This window comes from Talpa occidentalis, unplaced genomic scaffold, assembly GCF_014898055.3.
Source record: "Talpa occidentalis isolate TD23 unplaced genomic scaffold, MPIMG_talOcc4v2.1 talOcc4.3, whole genome shotgun sequence".
Lineage (NCBI taxonomy): Eukaryota > Metazoa > Chordata > Mammalia > Eulipotyphla > Talpidae > Talpa > Talpa occidentalis.
In genome coordinates, this window is record NW_023603184.1 from 42,507,901 (window position 1) to 42,528,636 (window position 20,736).

At 49.2% G+C, this 20,736-nt stretch overlaps 1 protein-coding gene across 1 annotated transcript in view; it reads left to right on the forward strand.

The window, feature by feature from the left end:
• The first annotated feature begins 283 nt into the window (after window positions 1-283).
• USP35 (ubiquitin specific peptidase 35) overlaps window positions 284-20,736 on the forward strand; it is a 41,624-nt gene continuing 21,171 nt past the window's right edge. Inside the window, exons 1-7 of the mRNA XM_037523041.2 lie at window positions 284-322; window positions 6,754-7,436; window positions 8,431-8,563; window positions 10,854-10,983; window positions 11,360-11,461; window positions 12,962-13,120; window positions 17,427-17,620. Coding sequence (XP_037378938.1) covers window positions 6,764-7,436; window positions 8,431-8,563; window positions 10,854-10,983; window positions 11,360-11,461; window positions 12,962-13,120; window positions 17,427-17,620 — 1,391 coding nt within the window. The 5' untranslated portion in view covers window positions 284-322; window positions 6,754-6,763. The remainder of the gene's footprint in view (window positions 323-6,753; window positions 7,437-8,430; window positions 8,564-10,853; window positions 10,984-11,359; window positions 11,462-12,961; window positions 13,121-17,426; window positions 17,621-20,736) is intronic.

Consider the following 20,736-nt stretch of genomic DNA (forward strand, 5'->3'; position numbering starts at 1 on the left):
ACGCTGCCGGGCGGCAGTTTGCGGGGTGGCCTCCGCGCCGGCCCCGCCCCGCGCCCCGCGCCGCACCCCGCCCCCTCCCCGGCCTCGGCTCGCTGCCCGGCGGCCGCGCGGCTGAGTGCTCTGCCCCGGGCAGGCTGTGCAGAGCAGGAGAGGGGGTGCGCTTCTCCGCCGGCAGCATCCTTGCCGCCGGGACCCGCGGAGGGCGGCCCCCTCGGGTGCGCGCCCAGGGCCCGCCCAGACCCGGCCTGGCCCAGCCTATTTCTACCGGACCCGAGCGCCCCGCCCAGAACCGGCGTTGAGGCGGGGGCCCCCGGGGCCGGAGGTAAGGGGCTGGGGGCGTGTGCGGCTTGGGAGGACGGAGCGTCCGACCCCGGCGCCCGCAGAGCCGGGAGGAGCGCCGGGGCGTGCGGAGGCCGGGCCGGGGCGGAGGGTGGGCGCAGCCCGGCCCTCGCTGTGTGACCTTGGGCGAGTAGCTGTCCCTCTCTGGACCTCAGTGCCCTTCTTCGCCATTGCGTGGGGAGGTGATTCCGCCCCGTCCCATTCTAGGCGGGGGCACCTGCACCCGGTACTGAGAAGCTCGCTGGCTTCTTTGGGGTCCGCAGCCCCAGCCTGGGTTGGGCGGTGCGCGGGGATAACTCGAGGGAGGGGGTGGGGCCGACTGGGGTAAAACTGGGCAGACCTAGGGGCTGTCAACACTTGGAATGGGCTTCTGCTCTCCTCCGCATCCCTGGCCACTCTTCCTCTGCAGGAGTCCCGGCGACCAGGAACCCCTGATGTGTCAGACGGGGGTGCCCGTTCCAGAAAGCCTGGGGTGGGGGTGGGGACTCGGATGGTGACTGTGTGAGGGGCGGCCCCCAGCAGGGACCGGTGAGTGTGATGTGTCCCTAAGAAGGGAATATATGTCCCCACCCTCTTCCCTTCTCTTCCACCGTCCCCTTCAGTAAAAGAACAGTTGCTTTTTTTTTTGAATTTTAAACCAGTAAGCCCCCTTTACCTACTTAAATTTCCAGGAGGGTTTGGTGACCCTGCAAGGACCTCCCAGTAGCAGTGCAAGAGACACCCACCCAGGGCTTCCTGGAGTGAAGTTTGTCTAGAGACCTGGGGTGGTGGGCAGAAATGGAGGGCACATCTGGGTATGTGGAGGCGCACCCCGGTGTCCCCTGGCTCTCTAGCACCCAGGGGGGTCAGGGAGGGAGAATGGGTGTGAGGGTCACAGAGGAGAGGAATTGGGCTCCTCCCTCTTAGGTGCTGGGGGCGGGGGTTGGGGGAGTGGTTCTGCTCCCTGCTAGGGAGAGTTCGGGTGAGATCTTGAAGCCCACTCCCTGCCTCATGAGGCTCAACGAGCTTTTGACCTGAGCATTTACCAGAACAGTTCTTGTTTTAGATTTTTCTTTAGTTTTGGTTGGTTGAGTCACTTCTAGAATGGCTAAAGGCTCACGCAGTCCCTTCCAGGGGCTTTCTTGCTCTATGTGTGAGATTCTCAGGGTTATGCTACGTAAGACCAGTGTGGGTAGACCAGTCCCTGGAAGGGACTTGCTGTCACATATCTCTCACCGGCCACTTGGCACTCCCTCACTTCTGTGCATGGTCCTGCGCTGGGCACTGGACTCAGATGGGGGTGTGGGCCACTTCCTATCAAAAGAGATGCCAGCCCGGTGGGGGAGGTAGACAGAGACTCTGGTTACACTGCAGGGCAATGAGGGGAAATAGGAGGCCTTGGGAAGCCAGAACTCAGACTTGCATTGCAGGGGCATTAGGAAAGGCTTCCCAGAGGAGAGGGCATGTGACCTGGGCACTGAAGGATAAATTAGAATTTTCCAGGAGAGAAGAGGGAGAAACTCTTTCCCAGCAGAGTGCATCACTGCAAATTGGCAAGCAGGAAAAAACCCTCTGCCCCAATTCCTGTAGATTCACCACTGAACATTGTTTTTCAAGTTCATCTCTCCCCTGCCCCACCTCAGCCTTAGTGTCACAGAAAGGGCTTAAATGTCCAGCTCAGTAACCCCGTTGGACCTAATCCTGAAGGGGTTAGGGAAACCTTGCGAGTCCTGAGCTGGGGGTATGGCAGGATTGAACTGGTTTAATGAGGTTAATCTGTTTGCAGGGGGAGCTACTAGGGAGGAAGAAGCAGCCTGAACTGGGACCAGGGCAGAGCATTGCTGTTGCACACACACACACACACACACACACACACACACACACACACTCTCTCTTTTCTCTCTCTCTCTCTCTCTCTCTCTCTCTGAGTGCTTTAGGGTGATGAAGATGAGTCAGGCTCCACCATGCAGGGTCAGAGACCTGTCAATACGCAATGGCAATGCGGAGGGTAATCTGAGAGGGATAGATAAAGGGTTATGTGCCCCGTAGGGGAGGGATCACGGTTTTCCTGTGCATTACTCTGTGCCCTGAGAGTTGCTGGGACTCCCAGGCTGTCGCACCAGCAGTGACAAGTTTATTCCTGCCAAGGGTGTGGGGAGGAGCAAGCATCATGGCTGGGAAAGGAGGAAGGGCTGGTAGGTATTCACCTCCTGTTTGGGCGTTCAGAGGGTCAGAGACGGGAAAGCACCAACCTCTGTGGCCACTGTGGAGAGAGGTGACTCGGCTGGATTTGAAGCCTGGACTCTAATCATCCTCCATGGATTGAGGAGATTGGCTGGGAGGCACCTGTATACTAGACCAGGAAAGAAATAAAGAGGAGTTGATCTTGGGTGGGGCTGGAGAGCTGGTGGAAATGCTACATTTCCAGTGAGGGCTAATATTAGGATGGAATTTGTAGAATTAGTAGTATCAGGAGTGTGTGTCTTCTTCCCTGTCAGTGTCTGTTTTGGACCTTAGGACCCTCTGGCCCAAGAATAGAATGGTGACTGCCCCAACCCCATAGTGGTAGACCTGAAATGATTTCCATCTTTTCTAGGTGAGAAGGCTGAGGAGTGCCAGGGACTTGTCCAAGGTCACTTGGTGATTCTGAAACAGAGAATCTGGTTCTCATGCTTTTAGTGCAGGCACTTCCAAGGGAGGACACAGCTGCTGCGTTTGGCTGGACAGCTGTCTTTTGGGTCAGGGCCAGCATCAATAGGCCATCTCCTCATCCAGAACCTAGAGGGGGAATCCAGCTTCCTCTGAGGACCGCTGGTGGCCTCAGAGAGGCCAAGTGCAGGTTCTAAACCCACCCTGTCAAGTCCATGTCTCCCTAGCCGAGCCTCTGTTCCCCCATTCTGTAAATATCACTTATATGCATGGGGATTTAATATGCTTTCTACCAGGGCCTCCCTGGTGGTGCAAGGGGTTAAGATGCAACCTATGAAGCTATCCGCAGTCACTGCTGCACGAGTTCGATTCCTGGCCAGGGAGCTACCCACATGCCGTGGCAGATCTCTCCTGCTTTGCCCGCTGCTCCCTTCGCCGGTGTATTTCAGTCGATCTGCTTGTTCTGTTCTCCACTCTGTCTCTGGTGAATCTTCTCATCCCCCCTCCTCTGTCCTGTACCCCAGTTCTTGTATGGCTAAATAAATCTTTAAAAAAATATGCTTTCGACCATGATGCCAAGAAATCCAGGTATTCAGGCAGCCAGGAAGAAGCCCTCATCAGTGAGTTACTGACATCATGTGGGGGGGAAGAGAGCGTGGGGCAGCAGATCTTGTCTTGCTTCCCTTCACTGATGGGTCAGGTGAGGGCTAAACGCAAAACCTTTTTTTTTCATGAATGCATTCAAGACATTATCGAGTGGGTTTGTTGGTGACCATGGTGACAATTGATCTCAGATTGCCTGGATGGAAGTGGGGGCAAGTAGGCAGGACTTGCTTGGTGTGCCAGGCCATGGACTGCAGAGGTTACAGGGCTGGCTCCGGAGATCAGAGCCCCCCTACAATGGCTGCACTGCATTCCAGCTGCCCGCGCAAACCCCACTGTGAGTACTAGGTATTAGGTAGAACAATATGAAATAGCCAACATCTGATTATTCATGTTCATTGGTCTAGCCTGATATCATTTATGCCCATTTTACATAAAAGAGGCTCACAATGAGATTAACTCAAGGTCACTCTGGAATGCAGGACTCTTCTTATCTAGTTTGGTTTCCTAGTCCCAGAACTCCATTTCTGCCTGCCCCATACTCTCTTCCTCCCTGCATGATGTCAGTAACTCATTGATGAGAGTTTCTCCCTGGCTGCCTGAATACCTGGATTTCTTGGTAGAAAGCATATTAAATGCCCATGCATATCAGTGATATTTACAGTGTACTGTAGCCTGTTAAGTGTGCAGTGGCTTTATGACCAATGTCTAGACCTTAGATAACCAAATACTTTATTACTAAAAACTGCTAACCATTATCTGAATCTTCGGCCAGTTATAATCCTTTTGCTCTTGGAGGGTCTTACCTCAATAGTGATGACTGCTGATGGTGCAGGTGGTGGTTGCTGAAGGCTGGGGTGGCTGTGGCAATTCCTCAAACAGAGCGATTTAAGTTTGCTGCATTGATTGACTCTTCATCCCACAAAAGATTTCTCTGAAGAAGCATGTGATGCTGTTCGATAGCATTTTACCTACAGAACTTCTTTCAAAACTAGAATCAATCCTCTCAAACCCTCCCCCTGCTTTATCAACTAAGTTTATGTAATACTCTTTGTTGTCATTCAGTAGTGTTCACAGCACCTTACCAGGAGTAGACTGTACCTCAAGAAACCACTTTCATTCACAAGAAGCAACTCCTCCGTTTGAGTTTGCTCATGAGGCAGCAGCAATTCAGTCACATCTCCAGGCTGCACTTCTCATTCGCGTGTTATTTCCTCCGCAGCTGGAGTTACTTCCAAAAATAATCACAATAGTAACATGAAAGATCACAGATCACAGTTTTAATAATAGTCTGAAATATTGTGGGAATTATTAAAATGGGACACAAAATGGGAATTTCAAAGTGAGCACCTGCTCATGGAAAAATGGCATCGATAGATCTGCTGAGCGCTGCGGGCCACAAGCCTCCCATTTGTTAAAAAAAAAAAAAAAAAAATCAGTGACGCACAATAAAGTGAAGCTCAGTAAGATTAGATGTGCCTGCAAGCTCTCCAGAGGCACTCTGCAGTGACTGGCTTGGGAGATACCAGCCACGGAAAATAATTCCTGGTGCCTGCTTGGAGGAGCGCACTGCTCCGTGGGAGACAGAAGTTTATTTAACTGGCCCATAGGCTTGTAACACAGGCAGTAATGAAGTTTGGTCTTGCCAGAGAGGTAGAATGGAGCAGAGCATCTCCATAGGGCCTGCAACTTAGTTGAGGTCCCACAACATATTGTTCTCAGTAAAAGCTTCCTGCTCCTCTTCTATGAAGTTTCTGGCTTGTTTTCACACCAACTTGAGGTTTCAAGATTAGAGCAGTTTTTGTTGAGGCAATTAGTCAATACTTACTGCATTCTGAATCTTCTATCAGGTCCTGCCTAGAGTGGGACTACACAAAGCAGACACATGGCACTGCCTCCTAGGCACTGAGAGGTGGATATTAAGAGCAAGCTGTACCTATGTGAACCAGCCTGAGAATCAGGAATCAAAGTGGGTCAATTAGGGATGAGGGCTTCTGGGAAATAGCCCCAATGGGGGGGAATGGCAGAAGGCAGGCTATTGTAGGCAGGGGAATAAGGCAGCAGTAACTCACACCATATTCTGCATTTGCTCATTCAGCATACACCTACTGTGTGCAGGGACTGTGATAAGAGCTGGGAATACTGTGGTGAACAAATTCTGACATGGTCCCTGCCCCCAGGAACCTATATAATATCATGGAAGAGGCTGACCCCAGACAAGTAATCATGACAAGTGTTCAAAGGAGGACAGGGTGCTCTGAAATTGTTACCAGGGACCTCAGACCTAGACAGGGAGATTGGGCAGGCTTCCTGAGGAAATGAGGTTGAGGATGAGCTAAATAAGAAGGGGTGGGAAAAGCAGTGAGGGGCTAGTGTGGGCTGAGGCAGGCAAAGCTCTGGATGTGCAGGGCTGAAGCTCTGGGGTGGATGCTGTTTCAGTGGCAGGGATTTGGACTTGGAGCAACCTGCCATTCTGTGATCGGGCATCATCTGTAGTGGAGGAAGAGGCCACACGTGGCTCTAGGAATGAAGAGGGAGTAATGCCTGTGGGTGAAGGGATGATTTCATTAAAGAGAGATCTGGGTTGGGCTTGGAAGGAAAATAGGAGTTTGCCTGATTTTGAGAGTGCAGTGGTGGCCATCTTGGGGGATAGGCTGTTTCAGGCAAAAGGCATACACAAAGTATACACAAAGAACTGGCGTCCTGGGAAGGCGTAGAGCATTGCAGAAAGAGCAAGAGGTTGATTGGGGGCACAATAAATTGTAAGGGATCTCAGGGAAGCCTGTGGGTCTTTCCTCGGGACCTCAAGCCCTCCCTCCCTTCCTAGAGTTGTGATTTGTGTCCATGTATGTGCCTCCCCACTCTCCCATGACTCTGGACAGCAGCCCCAGCCTGCTTGTCCCAAGAGTGGAGGCTGGGGAGAGAAGGGCGCAGGGCCGGGAGGAGGGAGAAGGCTCAGGTGCTGCCTTTGTGCGAGCACAGATGCTCATCAGCAGTAACTCCAACTCCTTGGCGTCTGTCTGCCAGTCACTGCGCTTTACTTCATCCCAGCTGCTGGCCGCACAGATTGAGGATCCCGAGGGCCCCAAAGGCCGAGTCGCTCGCCCACGGCTCGGGACGCAGAGGGCCGGTGGGGAACTGGGCCTGTCGGAGGGAGGCTGACCCTTGTCCCTGTCCCCGCAGCGCGGCCGCCATGGACAAGATCCTGGAGGCGGTGGTGACGTCGTCCTACCCGGCCAGCGTGAAGCAGGGGCTGGTGCGGCGCGTGCTGGAGGCGGCGCGGCAGCCGCTGGAGCGGGACCAGTGCCTGGCGCTGCTGGCGCTGGGCGCGCGCCTCTACGTGGGCGGCGCGGAGGAGCTGCCCCGCCGCGTGGGCTGCCAGCTGCTGCACGTGGCGGGCCGCCACCACCCCGAGGTCTTCGCCGAGTTCTTCAGCGCGCGCCGGGTGCTGCGGCTGCTGCAGGGTGGCGCCGGGCCGCCGGGCCCCCGCGCGCTGGCTTGCGTGCAGCTCGGCTTGCAGCTGCTGCCCGAGGGGCCGGCGGCCGACGAGGTGTGCGCCCTGCTGCGGCGCGAGGTGCTGCGCACCGTGTGCGAGCGCCCGGGGCCCGCCGCCTGCGCGCAGGTGGCTCGGCTGCTGGCGCGGCATCCGCGCTGCGTGCCCGACGGCCCGCACCGCCTGCTCTTCTGCCAGCAGCTGGTGCGCTGCCTCGGCCGCTTCCGCTGCCCCGCGGAGGGCGAGGAGGGCGCCGTCGAGTTCCTGGAGCAGGCCCAGCAGGTGAGCGCGCTCCTGGCGCAGCTGTGGCGGTCGCAGCCCGCCACCATCCTGCCCTGTCTCAAGGAGCTGTTCGCTGTCATCTCCGGCACAGGTGCGTGTGCCCCGGGGGCCGGGCGGGAACTCGTGCACGCCAGGTGCTGTGCACACACACACACACACACACACACACGAGCAGGCGGTGGTTTGTGCTCATTCTGCTCGGCGTGCCCACGTGGTGCAAGGGGCTGATTTCATTTAGTTAGCAAGCCTCTGCTGAGCTACTGGGAAGCCTGCTCTGTGATGGGTGCTGGGCGCGCAGGAGGGGGCCGGTCGCCTGGCGAGGGAGAAGGACGCAGGCAATCGGTCTGGTTAGAGAGAGGCCGGGGGCCGCGGGGGCTGAGAGAGACCACAGGGAGGGGTGAGTCCTCATGCCTTTTGGGTTAGGTGAGTTTCATAGACGTGGTGCCTTTTGAGTCAGGCCTGAGAGCTGGGTAGCAGGGTTGAGGAGCTGTGGGCAGGCTGAGGCGAAGGTCTGGAGAGGCCATGGAGCCTGAAGGAGCCGACCCCGAAGTGTCAATTTTTGCCCCCCTCCCTCACATTGACAACCCGAGTTTGGACTCTAGTATAAACTACTGAAATAAGGTCTGTGCTGTCTTTGGTTCTAGTGCTGTGCAGGTGGAAGGGAGGGAATGCACCTGGCAGGAAGAAGTGCCCAATTTTGATAACTAAATGTTCTTTCTCACCTCTAGGCCTTTGTCCATGTGGTTCTACCTGGAATGTCCTCCCTTTCCCCAAGTCCACATAGCTCTCCTACCTGTTCTTGTGAGCTCCAGTGTTATCCCTTCTAAAGGCCTTTCCTGTACACACAGTTGGGGATCAGTACTTTTCTCTGGGCCCAGAGCTGGACCCAAAGTAGTGCCAGTGGTTGTCCAGTGAATGAGTTAATATGGAATCAGAGGCTGTGATGCTGTAGGAGGCTAGGAGGTGGCCTCGCTTGCTTTTTGCAGAGGCCCAGCCTGGTTCCTGGGCAGCTTGAGGGTCTGGAGTGGTGGGGGAGGTGAGGAGCCCATCTGCCCTGCTAAGCTCAGTCCAGCCTCCTATTCCAGAAGAAGAGCCGCCGTCTAGCGCCCTGGCCAGTGTGGTGCAGCACCTCCCATTGGAGCTCATGGATGGTGTTGTCCGGAACCTCAGTAATGATGACAGTGTGACGGATGCCCAGATGTTGACCGCCATCAGCAGGTGGGTTGAAGGTAGGGTGTCGTTAGGTCACTTTCCACTGGTTGCTGGGCTAGGGTTAGGGTTCCAGGACTTTGACCCTCATACTTGTTCATTCATTTGTTCTTTCTTGAGCCCTGCGCTGTGTCTGAACCTGGGCTGGTTGTGGGAGACACAGAACCTGGCCCCAATAATGCTCTGAGGCGGGGTACTGGCTGTGTGATGCTGGACAGGTCAGTGAACTATCTGAGCCTCAGCGTCCCTCTCTGATAACTGAGGGGCGATAATTAAGAGGTCGTCAGGCCTTCATGGGCTCATGTCAGGTAAAAGTACTTTACAAAGTGCTTTCTGAGTTAGGCAAGTATGATAAACAGTTTGGGGTACCTTCAGCTCATAGAGCTCTTGCACCACCCCCATCTCATTTGAATATCATCACACTCGTGATCTAGCCACACCCGCCCATGCAGTGATGCCTGCAGGCCTTTGTCTATGCAGACTCCATCCACCTGGGGTGCTTCTCCCTGCCATTCCTTGCACACCTGTATGCAGAGCCACCATTTCTCTCATTACTTTCTGGATTCCTTGTTTTTAGTGGGTAAGAGTGTGGACTCGGGTGCAATGCCTGAGTTCAAACCCTGGCTCTTCTGCTGCTTGCCTGTGTAAATGTGGGCAAGTTATTCAGTTTCTCTAGGCTTTGGCTTCTTGGAGGGTAAGTGAATTAATCAGGCGTTTTACACAACTAGCCTCTGTGGTTATCACCTGCGGCCTTGACTTGTTGATGCAAAAGGTGCTTTGGGACGTGGGCACGGGGCACGGGTGCCTGATTGTGGATACCTGGAGTATGGTGTGGGCATGCGTAAGTGTGCATACTGGAGCCTCGAAGTTAGGACTATAAGGCAGCGTCACTCAGACAGGAAGGCTGCAAGAGGACTAGTGGTGTGACTACAGAGGAGGTAAGACCACGAGAGGATGAGAGAGAACGCTAGAGAGGGCCCAGAGAAAGCGTAAAGATTCCCTCAGGCCTGGGGGGCTTGCCAGCTTCCCAGCCCCTGCTGGAGGGGCGAGAGGGTGACTCTTCTCCTCTATCCCTCCTCTCCCCACCCCCTACCCCTGTCCCCTGCCTTGCTAGCCTGCGGGCTTGCCACTACACTTCTTCATTTATAAAATGTATAATTGGACCCATTTTAGAGGGTTGTTACAAGGATTAACATTAGATAAAATGAGAATTCATGTAAAGTGCCTAGAAGCTATTGTTATCAGAATTACTGTTTGTTCTCATTGTTCTACCTCTTTTGGGCACAGTCTACTAAGTATAAAAATCATGATAGTGGGCCTCCCCGGGGGCGCAGCAGTTGAGCGCTGGGTTGCGAAGCTGCCTGCAGCCGCTGCAGCGCTGGTTCGATCCCCGGCTTCTCCCCGGCCACCGGAGGAGGGTCCCACATGGCGCGCAGACCTCTCCTGCCGCCCGCTGCTCCCCTCAGCAGTGTGCTTCGGTCCTTCTGCCTGCTCTGCTCCCCGCTCTGGCTCTGGTGAGTTCTCTCACCCTCCCGCCCTTCTGACTGTACCCAGTGCATGTATAAACAAACAAACAAATAAATAATACATGCCTCTTTAAAAAAAAATTAAATTAAAAATCATGATAGTGCTGATGATTTCCTGTGCCCCTCTACGTGGCAGCTTCCGGCTCATTGGCACTGGCTTTGTGCTGTGGAGGTCAGATGTGTTACTGCACAGAAGCAAACAGTGGATACTACATAACTGTTAACTATTAAAATCTTTTTTAATCATGCAACACCCTGGTACTGTCCCCATTTTACAGAGGAAGAAATAGGCCTTGCCTCTCCAGTCCACCTGTGACTATGCAGGTGCCTCTTTTCTCCTTTTCCTAGTAAACCTGTCCTTTTAAATGTAAAAAGAAAAAAAAAAACCCTAGTCCTAGAGAGAGTAAAAGACTTGTTTCAAGCCTCAGGCAGGGGTTTGCTGGAGTTAGAGCTGCTGCGGGATCAGTGCTCTTCCTACTGTTGGATCCACTGCAGCCTAGTGTTTGTAGGGGTGAGGTTTGGGGTTCTGATAGGGCCTGGCTCCCTTCCTGCTGGACTGGGAGCCCCAGGCTCTGCCAGGTGCCTATTATGAGCTCCTTTGTCATTCACAGAGATGTCTTGTTCATCCCACGGAGCCCAGGGCTGCCCTGCGCAGGTGTGAGTCAGTGTGGGGCTTCGGGGCATTTGGGCTTGTCTCGGCATTGTCCCAGCATTGTCCCACCCTGCTGTTTGGACCTCCCTGGTTCCTGTATCACCGCTTTTCCCCTAAGCAGAATGATCGACTGGGTGTCCTGGCCCCTGGGGAAGAACATTGACAAGTGGATCATCGCACTGCTGAAGGGCCTCGCTGCTGTTAAGAAGTTCAGCATCTTGATCGAGGTTTCACTTGCCAAAATTGAAAAGGTTGGTGGTCCCTGTCCTCCCCAGCTTTTGGCCTCTTCTGCTGGTCTCTTCCCAGGGGTGGTGCAGAGCATTGGGGTGTCCAGAAGCGCTCTCACCTGGGATGTTTCTCTACCCCTCTCTGTTTCTACCCCTCATTCATTTCTCTGATTGCTCATTTGGGCATGGAGTCTGTTGCTCTGGGTTTGTGCATCCATCTGATATCTGTCCTGCTCTCTGTTTCACCATCTGTCCACCCAGGGCTGTGCTTACCTCTGTTCTTCTGTATGGGGCCACTGCTTCAACCTCATGTCTCTGATGACCCCCTCAGGGCCTTGGGAACACTCAGCCTCAAGTGGTCCAGGCCTGGGGGATTCCTGACTTAGGGACTTTTTTCCAGGTTTTCTCCAAGCTTCTATACCCCATTGTCCGGGGAGCCGCCTTGTCTGTCCTCAAGTACATGCTCCTAACCTTCCAACACTCCCACGAGGCCTTCCACCTGGTAAGGGCCCCTGCTTGCTGCCCCAAGGATGGGAAACCCTGTTAGCCCCACTGGTTTGGCTGGACACAGACATGCTGACTTTGTTGGGGGTTGAAGAGGTCGGGTTTGATCCTCAAGACCTTTACACCCTTGATGTCAGAGCTAGAAGAGATGTGAGACCCCATTTTACAGATAGGAAGCAGGCCTGAGAATTTGTATGGCCTCCGGGTGGTCTAAAGTGCCCCCCCTAAGATGATGACAACTGAGGTTCCTTGGGGGGGTACTAGATGTGTGCTAGTACAGCGCTAATGCTGTACGTATGTTCACTCCCTTAATTCCTGTAATAGGCTCGAGAAGGAGGTTCTACGTTTTCTTCATTCTTCAGCTGAGGAAACTGCAGTTTAGGGAGGGAAAGTCGCTTGTCTTAGACAAAGCTGGTGAGAGTACAAGGAAGATTCTAGCCAAGTTAATCTGACTCCTGACCCAGTGCCCTTCCTACATCTTTCTGACCACCAGAACCCAGGTGGCCTGGCCTCTAGCACAGGGCCTGATCTGTCTTCTGGGCCCTCCCTTGGGAAGGGAGGGAATGCTGGGGGAGTGCACTCCTTCTGCCTGACTTCCCTGGCATGCAGAAGGGGGCCCAGATTCTGATGGGCAGAAACTTCATGCTTCCCAATTTGCTGCAGTAGGAAAAGCACAGAACCAGGGATTGGGATACTGGGGGGTTGTGTCCCAGCTCTCATTTGCTAGATGATGACCTTGGACCAAGCCCTTAACCTCTCAGAGCATGGAACAGGGGTCAACCTCTAGGATGGTGGGAGAGGATTAGAAGAGATGATAATTGTTGAGCGCCTGCCACAGTCTAGGGATGCCAGTCTTATTTCTTTCCATCCTTCTCTTGGAATTTTTTGGTTCCAGTTCCTGTAGCCTGTATGCCCCTGGAATGTTGTGGTAGAGCACCCTTTGTAGCACAGAGGAAAGAAACAACTTCTGTCCTAACCCATGGTGAAATTCTTGGCAAATTATGTAGCCTAATTTCAATTTCATCTATAAAATTGCTGCCACATAAAGTCATGAAGGTGAAGTGCTTGACACAAAAATGCTTGAAGAGTGGTGGCATTTGCCTCTAGAGGCTGTGTCTCTTACTCTATGCAGGCTGCCCACCAGCTGGTCACTCTCACCCCTGGGTGGGAGAGCGCCCTAGCACTCAGCCCTTCAGGCTGTTTGGGCAGGTTGTTTGGCCAAGATAAAACAGCTGCATCTCTGGCTCGACTGTGAAGAGGTCATTGTGTATCCCATTTTACAGGTGAAAAGATTGAGGCAGGGGGTCGAAGCTCACATATCTTGTAAAATGAGTCAGTGGTCTACAGAATTCAGAGCCCAGTGTAGGGGGGTTAGGGTGACAGTGGTCAGGTTGCAGACCTTCTGTTTCAGGCACGCTGGGTGTCTGCATGCCACCCATTATCCCACATCTCAGGTAGGTCACCTGGTACCGGGCCTAACTCTGCTTTGCTTTCACAGCTTCTCCCTCACATCCCCCCCATGGTGGCCTCTCTGCTCAAGGAGGATTCCAACTCAGGGACCAGTTGCCTGGAGCAGCTGGCGGAACTGGTGCACTGCATGGTGTTCCGTTTCCCAGGCTTTCCAGACCTGTATGAGCCAGTCATGGAGGCTATAAAGGTGAGTCACAATCTCCCGCTGCTCTGACAAGGCCATACTACAGATTGGTGGCACCCTGTGCTCATTTGGTTGTCTCTCAACTCTCCCTACCCGTCCTGTGCTTTAGACACACTAAGTCACCTGCCATTCCCACGTGTGCTGTCCTGGTGATTGCTCTGAGCCTTTGCATATCCCCTTCTTTCAAACTGTAAACCCTTTTCTTGTTCTGCCTGGATACCTACGTGTCCTTTAATGCGCTGTGTAAGTTAACTTCCCTCAAGAAACCTTCCCTGGTAATATCACTCCCCACCTCCCACCCCCAGGATCTCCCAGCTTGAAGCAGCCCTCTCTCACACATCACTCTGTCAGACGTCATTGTGTGTCTGTCTCTCCCAGGTTTCCTCCCCCAGGCAGTGAACATTCTAGAGCAGGGATTGTTTACCATTGTTAATGTGACTTTATTGATGCTCGGCCCAGGCTGGAAACTCAGGACACAGGCATGAGGCAGACAGGGTCTCCTCTATTGAGGAGCTTGCAGCCTAGTGGGGTGACAGACTTGTATGTATGTAACTAATCAAAGTGACTTATAAAATGCCTAAAGGGTGAGCCAGGGAGTAGTGAGGAACCAGAGGAAGAAAAGGTGTCCAGTTCAAGGAGGAGACCGCAAGGAAGAAAGGGCTTCTGAGCTGGGCTCAAAGGATTGCTAGGATAACAACTAACACTGTAGACAGTGCCACATTTGCCAGTGTTTTCCTATGTATTTTGTCTTCTGATGTGCTCATGAAAACTCTAGCAGATACTGTAATTTCGGTGTCATAGTTGAGGAAAATGAGACTAGGAGAGACTTGGTAACTTGGGCAGAGGCATAAAGGTAGTGAGAACCACAGCAGGGTCCTGGGTGCTGAATGCTTTCCCATTGCCTGATACAGAGGGCAGGCCCAAATGTAGGTGAACTGCCCATCAGACTTGCGTTTCTATAGCATGGCAGAGAGGAATCTTGAAAAATGACCCACCACAAAACACCAAGAAATGCTTTTAAAATATAACAAACTTTTTTAAAGTATATAGCTGAGTTTGCAAGAAAGTAAGAGGGACTCCTTAAGGGCCAAAAAGGAAGAGAAAACTGAATTCCAGAATGGCAAGAGATGATGCTTTTCTGTCGTGGGGTGGAGAGGGAGGGTGGGTGAGATGGGTCAGCTGTCACCAAGAGGCTGGAGTCGGTGGGCGCAGGAGTCTGGTCCTACTGGGGAGTTAGCACTAAGCAACAACTAAGCACTAAGCACTAAGCAAGTAAGGTTTTACTATTAGCAAAAGAGTGATCTAGAAAAAAAAATACACATCAAGTAAGCTTTTCTGTTTTGTCTTGGCTCTGGACTGGGAAATTTGTAATTGGTGGCCTGTCTCATAGGGGTTCAAATCCCATAATCATTTTTGGGGTGGATGCTAAACTAAAGTAGTCCTAAACCTCTAATATCTAAGTGTTGTCTAGTAGAAACAAATGTAACTGTTTCAAACTGAAGAGGAGAATTGTGCAGAAGATGAGTGTATAGCCCCCCAAATTACAAAACACAGGTGGGAAACTTCCACCGTGAGTAGGACTTGATAGACACAACAGACAAAACCTCTAACAGTTCTTGTCGGTTTTTTAATTTCACATCAGAAAGAGTTTCTTACTGAAGCCTATCTTGTCCCCTCTCATTTAAGGTAGAGAGGCAGAGGAGAAAGGATTCCACTTCTTGGAAGTGACTATTACTGTTTTCTGTTAGACTATGAGCTGCTTGTGGGCAAGAACTATGTCGTTTTGATCACTGTGCCCACTACATGTCTGAGTGAACGGGTGTGACCATATTGTGAAGCATACCATCATGGAGATGTGAACAGAGGAGGGAGTCTGGCCTGGCTGGGCACTGAGGGAAATTTGTACTGAGTATGACTCAGACTCTGAAACCTAGGGGTTTTGGTCTAACCCATGGGACGAGGTGGGTACAGATACCTGTGCTACTAGGTATAAGGAGTTAGGCCTTGTGAGACAGGTATAGGTTGTGTGGGGTCCCAGCTTGAAGGTGCTGGAAAGCCACCCATGGAGGGATGTAGGATTCAGACCTTGAGGGATGGGACTGCCAGGAGAGTCCACTTCATGCAACTTGGGGGGAAAGGAGAGGGGGTGGGAATGTTCTAGCCCACTTTGGTGATAATGTTGGTGGGATGGAGGGGAGGGATCAGCAGACTAGAGTGCCTTGAATGCCAGGCTGAGCAACTCTGCTTAATCCATGGAGGCAGCTTATCCCAAGCAGCCTAAAACAAGTGCAGTTTCTCTACAAACTCATTTTCTCTCAAGAATCAAGTATATACTTCATAATTATAAAAGTTACTTTAATATAAACACTTTCCTTGAATATTAGTGCATACATTCCAGGAGGAGGAACTACATTTGTCCTTTGGCTTTGAACAACCCTTTGGCACAAGCCTGTCTGAAGGACAAGGCAGCAGCAAATAAGTGACAGGTTTTTACAGTTTATGAAATCATTTCACATGTGTTCTATGAGTATATACTTTTTTGTATCTATGTCCTTTTATAGGTTCTGGAAAGTTCTCTTAGGCCATTATGTCTGGCTATGAAAGTTTTTTTCTGGAAGCTGTGGTCCTTGCTATGAGAGCCATTGTATGTTAAATTTCCAATAACAGGAGCTTTTAGAGGTGTTTGGAAGTTTTTGATTTATTTTCCTATGAATACAGAATTACCTTCTTTGGAAAAACTAGTATTTGATTTTTTTTTTCCATTATGGGTATTTTTTTCCATTATGGGTGTCCTCATGTGTGGGGTTCTCGGTCTTTTTGTCCATGCTTGTTCATGTTGTGTGTGTGGGGTTGGGTAGGGGCTTAGTAGAAGGAAAAAGAAGTGACTAAGAGAGAAAATACTGAGCCATTATCACCTTAAACTTTGGCAGCCCCTGCATTTAAAAAGAAATCATCTGTGAGAGATGACTAATCTGATAAATTACCTGATAAGTGATCCTAGGAAATGAGTAAGCAGAAGCGTTAAGTCAGACCATGGCCAGATCTGCAGTGGCAAAGGATGTGCACTGTTGTTGTTTTTTTTTTTTTTAAGATTTTTTAAGATTTATTTTATTTATGCATACAAGAACTGGGGTGTAGGCCAGAGGTACGGGGATTGTGAGGACTCACCAGAGACAAGTGGGGAGCAGACCAGGCAGATCTACTGAATACACTGCTGAGGGGAGCAGCGGGTGAGACGGGAGAGGTCTGCTGTGCCATGTGGGTTAGCCCCCTGGCGGGGGGGGGGAGAGGGATCAAGCTTATGCCACAGTGGCTGGCAATAGCTTGATAGCACTGAGACTTTAACACTGGGAAGGCCCCTGTGTGTGTGTGTGTGTGTGTGTGTGTGTGTGTGTGTATATATATTTAAGTTCTAGAGCCTCGGACAAATCTAGGGACTGTGTCCAGGGCCTGGAAAGAAGAGCAGGGCGAGAGAAACTGTTACAAATGCCACAAATCTAAATGACTGCCTTATGCTTAGATGTTTTCCTGCAAAATGCATGGTTGTTAGAACCAGGTCTTGGTAATATTCTTTTAGATGAAGCTGTTTAATGTGAACAAGGATGGTGAATGGGAAAGCACTCAGCCTCTGACCAAGAACTGATACCTCTGACTCTTGGGAACCTCCCACCCTCCTGACTGTAGGGGCAAGTTTCAGGGGGGCTGACTAGTTCAAAATATTGATTCTGCAAACCTAAAAGGAGAAGGTGAAATGTGAGCATCATCGTGTGTGAACACCTTGAAAGTATAGTGCCAAACTGGTAGAGATAGGAGTATCCTCACTTGACCAATGAGGAAACTGAGGCCCAGAGAGGATGACCGGCTGAGTCAGAGAGGCTCACTGCCCACAGCGATGGCTGGTGAGGCTGGGAGTCAGGACAAGGGCTGAGGTTCTGGCTCTGCTGATCTGGCTAGTGGGCCAGTGTGATCATTGCTGAGTCTATCACACTCTGGATGTCCCAGGAACATATGGACATCTGTGTTTCCAGAAAATTCTTTTCTCTTAGTTTCTTCATTTACAAAATGGGGACTTTACCGCCTTCAGGCAGTTGCGATATGAAACATCACGTAGATGGTCCATGTGTCAAGATAAGAATTTACAGTAAGTTTGGCATTCGGGATTGTTTACACACATCTCTTGAACATTTGTTGGGTGGTGTGCTTGGGATGATGTGGGTCAGGCTGCAGCCCTGGCAGTCTTTCCAGAGGAGGTGATATTTTTAGAGCTGATCCTGCTATCTACCATCTTGTTGGATTTTTCCCTTTTCAGGACCTCCATGTTCCCAATGAGGACCGTATCAAGCAACTGCTGGGACAGGATGCCTGGACTTCACAGAAGAGTGAACTGGCTGGTTTCTATCCCCGACTCATGGCCAAGTCAGACACGGGGAAGATTGGTTTAATCAATCTGGGCAACACATGCTATGTGAATAGCATCCTTCAGGCCTTGTTTATGGCTTCTGAGTATGTGCTACTTTCTGATTCTTTATCTGCCTCCTCTAGTATGTGGGGGTTGGGATGAAGTTTGGAGAGGATGGATCCTGCTTTACATTGTTGTATAGTTCTCTGAGGTTTGTGGGAACATGTCGGGCAGATGAGTTGCTCCAGGGGGCTTTAAGCTGTTGCCAAGGCAGTAGATCAAGACTAGATGGGAACTCGAGATGAGGCTTCAGAGATTGGGCGTTAGTGGAAGGGGATTTATGCTCATTTGGTTGACATCACTGACTTTTTTTCCCTGGAGGTAGATTGTGTCTTTCAGAGTTGAACTCCCACTGACCCTGATAATAGAGCCCCCTCCACTTTAATAAAACAAAAGTCTGTATTGTCAGTGACTATCCAACATATGACTTCCTTAAAAGTCACTCAAGGTTTTGGCCAAAAAAGTAGACATCTTTAAAAAAATTGTTTTTACTGTGATAAGATATAACAAAATGTTTTGCTATCTTAACTATCTTGAGTGTACAGTTCAGTGGTATTCCATACATTCACATTGCTGTGCAGCCATCACCACCATCGACCCACATAACCTTTTTAATCTTGTAACTCTAAAACTTTATACCTATTACGCAATTGCTTCCCATATTCCCATTCTCCCTTCCTCCTAGCCCCTGGTAACCACCATTCTACTTTCTGTCCTATGATTTGGACTAAGTACTTCATGTAAGTGGAATCATACAATGTTTGTCTTTTTACAACTGGTTTGTTTTTTCTTTTTTTTTATGACCTCTTTATTAGAAAATGCCCTCAAAATTCAACCATGTTGTATCACATTATAGAATTTTGTTCCTTTTTTAAGACTGAATAATATTCCATTGTATGTCATGCATTGCTTAATGACTAGGATATATTCTAGTCATTAAGAAATGTGCTCACTGTAACTATACAAACCTAATCTACCCAAAGGACACAAAAACATTAATTCAAAAGAACACCTGCACCCCTATGTTTATAGCAGCACTATTTACAATAGGTAAGCTATGGAAACAACCCAAATGCCCAATGCTTCTTGACTGGATCAAGAAGATGTGGTACATATACACCATGGAATATTACTCAGCAATCAAAAAAGATAAAATCATGCCATTCACAGCAACATGGAAGGGATCATGCTCAGTGAAATAAGTCAGAAAGAAAAAGAAAAATACTGGATGGTTTCACTTTTAGGAGGAATGTATAGGATCTAAATAAGGAATCAGGGAAAAAAAAGTAATTATAATAAAGTAAATATTAAAATCAACAGCTATAAACCAGAGACATTCTACAGGGAGGGAGAGGGGAGTAGGATCAAAACAGGGTGGGAAGAGCATAAGGGACTATGATGATGGTACATGGGTGAATTGGTGGTGGGAATTTCATGGGGACTATAACCAAGATGCAAAAGCATACATTGTACAAAAATGAAGAATGATGTAAAAAATATATAAACTTAAAATATACAACCTAGATGGGATAGTCTACTCCACACATAGGTGATATGGGTATAGTTTGTTGTGACCACTGTCATGTTGGTCAAAATGTTGTTAAGCAACACATGCCTATATACCACATTTTGTTTATCCATTCATCAGTTGATGGACACTTAGGTTGCTTCTTTATTTTAGCTATGCTGCTATGAAGATGGGTATACAAATATCTCTTTGATCCTGCTTTTATTAGGTTATATATGCAGAAATAGAATTGCTGGGTCATATGGTAATTCCATTTTTAATTTTTTGAGAACCTCCATACTGGTTTCCAAGGTGGTCATACCAATTTACATTCCCACCAGCAGTGCACAAGACTACCTTTTCCTCCACATCTCTGCCAACATTTGTTAATGCTTTTCCTTTTGTTAATAGCAATTCTGAGAGATGTGAGGTGAAAATCTCATTGTGGTTTTGATTTTAATTTCCCTGATATTGTTGAAGTTGAATACCTTTTCATGTACCTGCTATTTATGCCTTCTCTGAGAAAATATCCTTTCAGATTCTCTGCCCATTTTCTAATCAATTCCTGGTGTTCTAATTTTTTTTTTTTTGCTACAGTTGTGCAAAATCTTTGTATGTTTTGGATAGTAACTCCTTATCAGATATATATGCACATATATGTATGGTTTGAAAATATTTCTCCCACTTTTCCTTAGTTTGCCTTTTCATTTTGTTTCTCCAGTTGTACAAAATCTTTTTAGTTTGATTGTTTTTCTTCCCTTTGCTTGGCAAAAAATCATTGGTAAGATATATGTCAAAGAGCTTTCTATCTATATTTTCTCCTAGTTGTTTCAGGTCAACTCTTGTATCCATTTGAAGTTGATTTTTGTGTATGGTATAGGATAATGACCCAGTTTAATTCTTTTGCATGAGGCTGCCCAGTTTTCTCAGTACCATTTATTGAAGAGACTCTCTTTCCCATTATATATTCTTGCCTCATTTGTTGTAAATTAATTGACCCATGTATGTGTAGGTTTATTTTTGGACTCTATTCTGTTCCATTGATGTATAAGTTTGTTTTTTAATGCCAGTTCTGTGCTGTTTTGATTATTATAGCTTTGTAATATAGTATCATATAGGACATATGATACTTCCAGGTTTCTTCTTTCTCAAGATTGCTTTGACTTTAGGAGTCTTTTGTGATTGACATCAAAAGGATTGGTTTTTCTTCTGTGGAAAATGTCTTTGGAATTTTGATTAGAGGTTGCAGTAAATCTGTAGATTGTTTTTGGTAGTATGGGTATTTTAGCAATATTCTTTCAATCCATGTCTATCATCTACCTTTCCATTTGTGTTTTCTTCAATTTTTTTCATCATTATGTTACAGTTTTCATTGAACGGGCCTTTTACTTCACAGGTTAAATACATTCCTACCTATTACATTCTTTTTGATGTAATTGTAAATGGGATTGTTTTCTTTATTCATCTTGCTGATAACTCATTGTTAGTGTATAGAAATGCAATCGAGATTTAATCTTGATTTTTATACCCTGCAACTTGACGAATTCTAATATTGATTCTCACAATATTTTGGTGGTCTGTAGGTTTTTGTACATGTTATATCATGTCATCTGCAAATAGGGACATTTTTGCTTCTTTTCAATGTGGAAGCCT